The sequence below is a fragment of the Trichechus manatus genome, unplaced genomic scaffold (genome assembly GCF_000243295.1).
Source record: "Trichechus manatus latirostris isolate Lorelei unplaced genomic scaffold, TriManLat1.0 scaffold00057, whole genome shotgun sequence".
NCBI classification, from domain to species: domain Eukaryota; kingdom Metazoa; phylum Chordata; class Mammalia; order Sirenia; family Trichechidae; genus Trichechus; species Trichechus manatus.
Window position 1 is genome coordinate 5,419,566 of NW_004443993.1, and position 9,040 is coordinate 5,428,605.

The 9,040-nt window shown below is 55.7% G+C and overlaps 1 protein-coding gene across 1 annotated transcript in view; it reads left to right on the top strand.

Moving 5' to 3' along the window:
* ARHGEF18 (Rho/Rac guanine nucleotide exchange factor 18) overlaps positions 1-4,239 on the top strand; it is a 116,488-nt gene extending 112,249 nt beyond the window's left edge. Inside the window, exons 26-28 of the mRNA XM_012556131.2 lie at positions 648-981; positions 3,865-3,993; positions 4,079-4,239. Coding sequence (XP_012411585.2) covers positions 648-981; positions 3,865-3,993; positions 4,079-4,239 — 624 coding nt within the window. The remainder of the gene's footprint in view (positions 1-647; positions 982-3,864; positions 3,994-4,078) is intronic.
* The last annotated feature ends 4,801 nt before the right edge of the window (positions 4,240-9,040 follow it).

Here is a 9,040-nt window from a genome sequence, read left to right on the forward strand (position 1 = left end):
GTGTGCGTGTGTGGAGGGGGAGCGTGGAGGTGTGTGCGTGTGTGGAGGGGGAGCGTGGAGGTGTGTGCGTGTGTGGAGGGGGAGTGTGGAGGTGTGTGTGTGTGGAGGGGGAGTGTGGAGGTGTGTGTGCACAATAGTAAATGGGCACTATGTACATGGGGCGGGGACTGTGCACGTGTGGGAGTAAGCATGGGGGAGCATGTCAGTGTGTGGAGGTGTGTGTGTATGTGTGAATGTGTGTGCACATGAGTGTAAATGAGCATGTTGGTAAGTGGGGGGGAGTGTGCACGCGTGTTGAGTGTGGGAATGCGTGTGTGTGTATGGGGATACTGTGTGTGTTCATGTGTGCATGTGAGTGAGCACGTGTGAGTGGGTGTGTGTGTGTGTTTTGGGAGCAGGGGCGAATGACCAACTCCTTCAGGCCCAGGCCCAGGGACTGTCCCCAGAACAGAAATCCCCTGCTAAGAGGCCAGGAGGCCCTCAGGTTGGAACTGGGAGCATGGTAGGTGAGGTCTGTCCCTCTCCTCAGCCAAGACTCAGGCGAGGCTGGCAGGTGGCCCTGGGGAAATCCAAGGAGCAAGACCCCTTGTCAGGGCAGGGCTCCAGCTGAGCAGGCTCAGGTGTGCCTGATGGTGGTCTCCTTTCAGGCTCTGCCCCCAAGCCACCCTGCCAGCTTCAACAGGGAAGGGCTGGACGGGCTCTCGGCCCTGACCAAAGTGCCAGGGATGCGGATGAGTGTGCTGCTGTCCGGATCCGGGCCTGAGTACACAGAGCACCCCGAGGTGGCACGCCGGGACAGTGTGCCAGCCGAGAGCCGGCTAGCCAAGAACGATGTGCCCATCCAGCTGCTCAGCGCCACCAACCAGATCCAGCGGCAGGCGGCCGTGCAGCAGCAGATCCCCACCAAGCTGGCCACCTTCACCAAGGGCAGCAAGGACAAGGGGGGCAAGAGTAGGGGCTCCCAGCGCTGCGAGAGCACAGGTGAGCCCAGCCCTGGCAGGGTGGGGAGCATCACTGGCCTGGAGCAGCTGGCGCTGAGGGGCCTCCCAGCCCTTAACCGGCGCAGCACAGGTGCTGCTTGCAGCCCTGGGGCTGGAGGCAGCCATCTCAAGTGTGGCCACCAGCCTCTCCTTCCTCCTTGAACTGGGGTCCCAGCCATGGGTAGTTTGTTAGATGATAGACTTTTATGTGTCTTTTATCAGGGATCCTTGTGGGAGCACAAACAAAGGGCACTCATGTCATTCTTTGGAGAGAGTGCTAAGAGAAAAAGCAAAACGCATAAACGTAATGACACTGTGAGGCTGCCCTCTACGTGGAAGTCTTAACCTCCAGAGGGAAAAATCACAATGATAAAGCTCAGGTCCTTTTCCTGCCTTGATCCTCAGACCGTGGGATCAGGGACAGGGACATCTCAGCAGTTCAGAGACAAGGGCCTATTAGACCCTAGGCCAAAACCCTGCTAGAGGCCACAGGCCCCAGGAGGTCATCAAGAACAAGAGGTCAGAGCACCCTGAGCACTTAGGAATGGTGCAGCCCAGGCCTGAGACAAGCTGCCACCCCAGCCCTGGTTCACCCACTGATCAGATCTGAGGAAGGGCACTGTCTTGGTATTTTCAGCGTGGTTTTAGAAAGTAGGTCCACTGGATCTGTTGAAGGGTGCTGTCTTGGTATTTTCAGCGTGGTTTTAGAAAGTAGGCATGAGCCCGCTGGGTGTCCATGCCATTGCCATAGTTACTGTTGCTAACACTTAGGCACTGAGCCCCAACACTGGGCCCTACCCAGTATATTAAGTTTGACCCAAAGGAGGTCTGTGGGTGTCGTGGATGGTCTGTCGGATGCAGCACAAGGAAGTGAGACTCATGCAGGAAGGGCAGAAAACAAATAAAATTTAGTGCTTACACGTCAGAGAGGAAACTACAGCCCATCCACACAGGGCCACACAGGGCGTTGCATAGGGGACAAGACAGCAACAAGCTGGAACTGTAGGAGAGGGCTTATGTATTCAAGCAAGGCGGGTGTCTTAGTCATCTAGTGCTGCTGTAACAGAATACCACCAGTGATAGCTTTAACAAACAAGTTTATTCTCTCACAGTCTAGTAAGCTAGAAGTCGGAATTCAGGGCATCAGCTCCACAGAGAAGGCTTTCTCTGTCAGCTCTGAAGGAAGGTCCTTGTCATCAGTCTTCGCTTGGTGTAGGAGCTTCTCAGTGCAGGGACCCTGGGTCCAAAGGACACGGTCCGCTCCTGGCACTGCTTTCTTGGTGTTAGGAGGTCCCCCTAGCTCTCTGCTCACTTCTCTCTTTTATATCTCTAAAGAGATTGACTCCAGATACAACCTAATCTTGTAGATTGAGTCCCATCTCATTAATATAACTGCTTCTACCCCTGCCTCGTTAACATCATAGGGGTGGGATTTACAGCCCATAGGACAATCACATCAGATCACAAAATGGTAGACAACCACACAGTACTGGGAATCATGGCCTAGCCAAGTTGATAAACATTTTGCGAGGGATACAATTCAATCCACAACAACGGGGTCAGCTAGGTTTCGTGGGCTGATGTTTTATTGGTCAGTTTAAAGGTTTCTAGGGCATTAGTGTGAGAAAGAAAAGTTTTGTATCAAGAGAAGCTATACGGGGCGTGGCCAGGAGGTTCCCTTAGAGGCCACAGGTTGAGAGGCTGTGCGCTAAAAATAGGACCTGAGTCTGAAACTGGGTGAAAGGGCGACTAACCTAGAGCTGTCAGTAGATTCCGACTCAGCGAAGCTATAGGACAGAGAACTGTAATCTTTGCAGAAGCAGACTGCCACACCTTTCTGCCACAGAGTGCTTGGGTTCAAACTGCCGACCTTTCAGTTAGCGGCTGAGTGCTCAACCACGGCCCCCCCAGGGCTCCTTCCAAAGGGCAAGTAGGAGGAATTCATGGCAGCAAACTACATAATCCACACGTGGGCCCCACGACACCCAGTGACCTCACGCACCTCTAGTGGCCCCGTCCTGAGGAGCAGGGCACTGGGTCCCAAAGGCAGTGAATCCCTCGGGCAGCCTCCTGCAGGTCGTGGAGCTGGAGCCAGTCCTGGACCCCTTGGCACAGCATGGACAGGCCCCAGCAAGGAGGCTGCAGCCCAAGGCCGGCCCTGCCCCTCTAGTGGCCCTGTCCCTCTGGTGGCCCTGTCCCTCTGGTGGCCCTCCTGGACGAGGACAGTTCTGAGACCCTCGGTGGCCTTGAGGAGGGGGCCCATGCTCACAGCCCCGAGTACGTGCGTCAGGAGGAGGGGTGTTTGCTGGGGCTGACAGGCCCAAGGCTGCCTCGCCCTCCCCGACCAGGTGTTGAGTCACTCCGGTCCCTTTTGTCCTCAACGGGGTGCTCTCCCCATACTTGTACCACTGAACTTCGGGCTCATGTCTGAGCAGGGCCCAGTTATGGGAGCAGGTTCTGGGGTCCTCCCTCATCTGGTTGCATGTGGACAGCGTTGAGAAGGGGAGGCCCCTCACTGCTCTGTGGTCCCCTCACTGTTCTGGGGTGCTCCTCACACTCTGGGGGACCCCTTTCTGCTCTGGAGTGCATCCTCACTGAGGTCGGGCAGTCCAGTGTCTGGAGCAGGCCAAGCTCCACAGGCTGCCCCCTTCTTTCAGCCTCTGCCCACTTCCTTCAGCCCCTGCCCCCTTTCAGCCCCTGCCCCTTCTTTCAGCCCATCACCCTTTTTCAGCCCGTCACCCTTTTTCAGCCCCTGTCCCCCTCTTTCAGCCCGTCCCCCTCTTTCAGCCCCTGCCCCCTTCTTTCAGCCTCTGCCCCCTTCTTTCAGCCCCTGTCCCCCTTTCAGCCCCTGCCCCCTTCTTTCAGCCTCTGCCCCCTCTTTCAGCCTCCTTCGACCTGAAGCAGCAGCTCCTTCTCAGCAAGCTGAAGGGGAAGGACATTGTCGCCACCGCACGTACCCGCCGCCCACTGAGCCCTGGCCTGCTCGGTGGCCAGAGTGCCACACAACCCCCAGGTGAGCCCAGCTCCGGGGGAGCCACCCCTGCCACCCGGTGCCCAGGGATTGCTGACAGCCTGGCCCCCGCTCCCCTCTCTTCCAGAGCCCTGCCTCCCGTCCCCGAGCCCAGTTCCTGCCAACAGCACACCCGAGCATGTCTCCCCAAGGCTGAGCGCGGGCACATCCTCCCTGCCCCTGCCACCGCCGGCCACCCCACCACCCGCCGAGGAGGAAACCAGCAAGGAAGATGTCATCTTTTTCTAGAAGGGCGTGGCTCGAGGTGCCGGCTGGAGACGGCCCTGCAGACCCCTCCCTCTGAGTCTGCCCACCCTCCTGCCCTCGGGGGTCCCCATGGCCACCTCTCGCCCTCTCCCAGCACACCACCACTGGTGACCGCCGGCCTGTTGGTGCTCTGCCGTCTTGTGCACCCAGCTCTTTCTGTAGGGTTAGCAGCGGCGCCTGGGTAACTTTCTGCACCTTTTTTTCTTCTCAAAACAAGAGTGTTTCGTTGAAGGTTGAACCGGAGCTAAGCCAAGGAGCTGTTTGAAAGCACAGTGGCCCATGTCGGTGGGGGAGATGCCATTTCTCCTGGAGTGTCTGAGGCAGCGGGTCCAAGCACATTTGAGAGGACAGGGCGCCGGTGGCCGTGTCTGTTTGCAGACCTGGCAGATCAACTCCAAAGCAGAGACCTCGTGTTGTGGGTCCATCATGGACCCCAAGATCCAGAGTGTCTCCCAGCCCTCTGAGCTCCTGCAGGGTGGGGTGTCCTCTTGTCCAGCCCACCCACCTGGGGCAGAGCAGGGCCGCGTGGCAGAGTCGGCAGGTCAGAAGCTCGTCCTGAGCCGTGCCAACCGAGCTCGTAGTGAGGTGCCGGGTGGAGCTTTTCCAAGGCGCCCACAAAGTCGGCGCTGCTCTGGGGGCCTCAGGGTTGCCCACTGCTCCGCATTCATCTAGCCTGCTGGGGTAGCTAGCCCAAGAACAATGGTCTGTCGGCCTGGTGGCTCATTGAGCTCGGCCAGGGCACCCCCAGGATCCTGGAATGGGGGCTGTCCCTCGTGCTGCTGGGAAGTCCCCAGGGCCGGAGTTCCTGGCTGGTGGCCCCAGGCCATCCAACGTGGAGGTGTATCCCACACGCCAGGCCTCCGTGTAGTGCAGTGAGCCCACAGGAGGAAGCTTGCAGCCTGCAGCAGCTCCACCCCATTGAGCGTTGCCTTTCTGGGGCAAGGAAGGTGGTGGGGGGCCGTGTCCCCCTCCAGCCAGGCCCGCGTGCCAGCTGTGGCCAAGGCTCAAGCTTGGATGTTGGAGGGCACTTTTCCAGCCTTTTTCTGGACCCCAGGCCTCCCCTGAGCCTGAGCGGTGCCCCTCCTGAGGCTCAGCCAAGGCCTGGGGCCAGGTCCCTGTGAACCCCATAGTCCGGGTGGCTGACGCCGAGCGGCTTCTGGGGGGTGCTGTGTCAAGCACGGACATCTTACAAGGGGGAGGCCTTGTCAGAACAGCTCACCCTGAGACCACCTTCCATCAGCCCCAGACCTGTGTTGGAGCCATGGGGCAGCTACCGGCCAGCATCCTGCCTCAGAGAAGGAACTAAAAGCAGCGGCTCTGAACCTGAGCACAGCACGTGGCTTGGTGTCCCCTGGCCTGTCCACAGGTTCTTCCTGGCCCCCGAGAACCTCTCCACCCACCTTCTGCCGACATCATTCATCCGTCCGGGGGCTGCGGCATCAGCAATGAGCAGATGGAAGCACATCCTTTCCACTGGGGGGAAGCCCAGCTCTTCCCCATTAGCAGCGCTGTGACATGAGCGCACCTGCCCATGGCAGACCTCACCTGGGCCGGTTCTGGGCCGTGTTCGAGGTTTCTCTTTGGAAGCATGTCGGAGCACTTTAGAGCTGACTTTCCATTCCATTTCTGCTGTGAAAGAACATTCCGCAACACTCGGGGCTCACCAGGGCTCCGCAGCCACGATTCCTGGAACCCTAACAAGTTTTGGGCGTTTCCGCGGCCTCGAGGCGGGGACACGCTGCCCACACCTTCTCCCGCCGGGCCTCTGGCCATCCCTCTTAGAGTCTCATTTTATTTGTCAAGTCAGTGGTTGTGCAAACGTTAGCATTTCTGTTGAATCTGTGCACGTCTTTGTTAATTGTGACCATGATCTTCGTCCACCTGACGATTGTTTCTAAGATGATGACAGTTTCCTCACTGGGATTTCAGAACCTCCCTGGGACTTCTGACCTGATTCTAGCAATAAAAGTGTCTAGAGGGAGCTCTGCCTGAAGGGGAAGCCCTTGGTTTTGTTTTAAAATCAACTCCTGTCCAAATAGGGGGGTGCTGTAGCCACGGGCTGGGGAGGGGAACCCGCAAGTGGAAGAGGGTCCTTCTGACGACTTGAGCAACACATGCCCCGCTCCACACCCCTTCTGCTGTGACAAGATCTGGGGGTGCCTGGAGGAACCCTGCACAGCTCCTGCCTTGAGCCGTGGAGCTGAAGAAGGTTCTAGGGATGGCTGCTGCCACATCAGACCTTTGGGAGCTGACCAGGGGGTGCAGGGAGGCTGGGAGCCCTCGGGCAATAGATCTGACTCCACGCAGGGCCCTGCAGGTTAGCCTGCACCAGCTGCCCCTGGACGCCCTGGCAGTGATCACATCTATACACATTATAAGGCTGGTGGTGAGGGGGCTGCAGGGCTCCTAGACAAGCCTCCTACCCCCACGGGCTCCCCTCCCTTCAGGCCTGTCCTGGGGGCCTCAGGATTTCAACCCTCCTCCATGCAGAGCCGCCCGCCCCTCGGTGTGGCTCTGGGGCACCTAGGCCCAAGGTCTCCTTGTCCCCTGTTGGAGCCAAGCGCATCCGTGTCCACACCTGGGCCCTGCCTACGATTCAAGGCCCTCTGAGGGACCCACCGGGATCTCGTTGCCCATACGCAGCCCAGCCTGAGGCTGAACCACCGGCCCCAGAGAAGGGGACTGGGTGGGGGACCACACTGCCAGCGAGGTCCCCGTCTCCCCATCAACTGCCAGCAGCTGGTCACCACAATGCCCACACTGTAGCCGAGCATCACACTTTAGCCCTGGGCTGATACAGAGCCTCCAGGACCCTGTGGTACAGAATTTTTTTTTAATCCAAAATATGCAGAAGAGGGTGTAACTTTAGGTTCTTTTGTGTTAAGAGGCCAGTTATTAACTCCTGATTTCTGCCTTGCTCCAGTGTTATGGATCGTGTTCCCCAAAAATACGTGCAAGTCCTCAACCCCTGTATCTGTGAATGGGACCCTGTTTGGAAATAGTGATGTTTCTTCTGTTATGTTAATGAGGTCATACCAGTGCAGGGTGCATCCTAAACATGATCCCTCTGAGCTATGGAAAGAGCAGGACGGACACAGGCACACGCTGTGGGCGGGGGCAGAGGGGGGCAGACAGACAGATGCATCCACAAGCCCAGGGACACCAAAGGTCTCCCCAGCTACTAGAATGGCCACACCCTGAAGTCCCATTGCCAGCCTCCTGAACCCTGAGAAAATAAATTCCTGTTCTTTAAAGCCACGCATTTGTAGTATTTGTGTTATGGCAACACTAGGTAACTAAGAGGAGCCCTGGTGGCACAGTGGTTAAGAGCTCGGCTGCTAACCAAAAGGTCAGCAGTTGGAATCCACCAGCAGCTCCATGGAAACCCTGTGGGGCAGTTCTGCTCTGTCCTGTAAGGTCGCTATGAGTCGGAATTGACTCGACAGCAACAGGTTTGGGCTTTAGGAACTAAGAGCCCAGTCAGGGTCCAGTCAGGAGAAAACCACCCTGGCGACAGGAACAGAGAGAATTTAATATAAAGAACTGCTGGAGACGCTGGGGGATTCGAACTTTCCGCCTCCTGGTTAGCAGCCAAACACTTAACCACTGAGCCACCAGGGCTGCAACTAGGTATGTTGTTGTTAGGAGCCGTCAAGTTGGTTCCGACTCATAGCGACCCTGTGTACAACAGAACGAAACACTGCTGGTCTTACGCCATCCTCACAATTGTTTTGCTTGAGAGCCCATTTATACAGCCACTGTGTCAATTCATCTCATTGAGGGTCTTCCTCTTTTTCACTGACCCTCCACTTTACCAAGCATGATGTCCTTCTCCAGGGACTGATCCCTCCTGATAACATGTCCAAAGTACGTGAGATGAAGTCTCGCCATCCTTGCTTCTAAGGAGCATTTTGGTTGTACTTCTTCCAAGACAGATCTGTTCATTCTTTTGGCAGTCAATGGTATATTCAATATTCTTCACCAACACGATTCAAAGGCGTCAATTCTTCGGTCTTCCTTATTCATTGTCCAGCTTTCACATGCGTATGAGGTGACTGAAAACACCATGGCTTGGGTCAGACGCACCTTAGTCTTCAAGGTGACATCTTTGCTTTTCAAACTTTAAATAGGTCTTTTGCAGCAGATTTGCCCCATGCAATGCATCTTTTGATTTCTTGACTGCTGCTTCCATGGGTGTTAATTGTGGTTCTAAGTAAAATGAAATCCTTGACAACTTCAATCTTTTCTCCATTTATCATGATGTTGCTTATTGGTCCAGGTGTGAGGATTTTTGTTTTATGTTGAGATGTAATCCATACCAAAGGCTGTGGTCTTTGATCTTCATCAGCAAGCAAGGTTGTGTCATCTGCATAACGCAGGTTGTTAATGAGTCTTTCTCAGATCCTGATGCCGTGTTCTTCATACAGTCCAGTTTCTCGGATTATTGTCTCAGCATACAGATTGAATAGTTATGGTGAAAGGATACAGCCCTGATGCACACCTTTCCTGACTTTAAACCACACGGTATCCCCTTGTTCTGTTCAAATGACTGCCTCTTGGTCTATGTACAGGTTCCTCATGAGTACAATTAAGTGTTCTGGTATAGAATTGTTAATTCAATAACTGGAAATGTAAAAAGAGAATGCTGTCTTAGTCATCTAGTGCTGCTATAACAAATACCACAATTGTTTGGCTTTAACAAAGAGAAATTTATTTTCGCACAGTCTAGTAGGCTAGAAGTCCAAATTCCGGGTGTCAGCTCCAGGGGAAGGCTTTCTCTCTG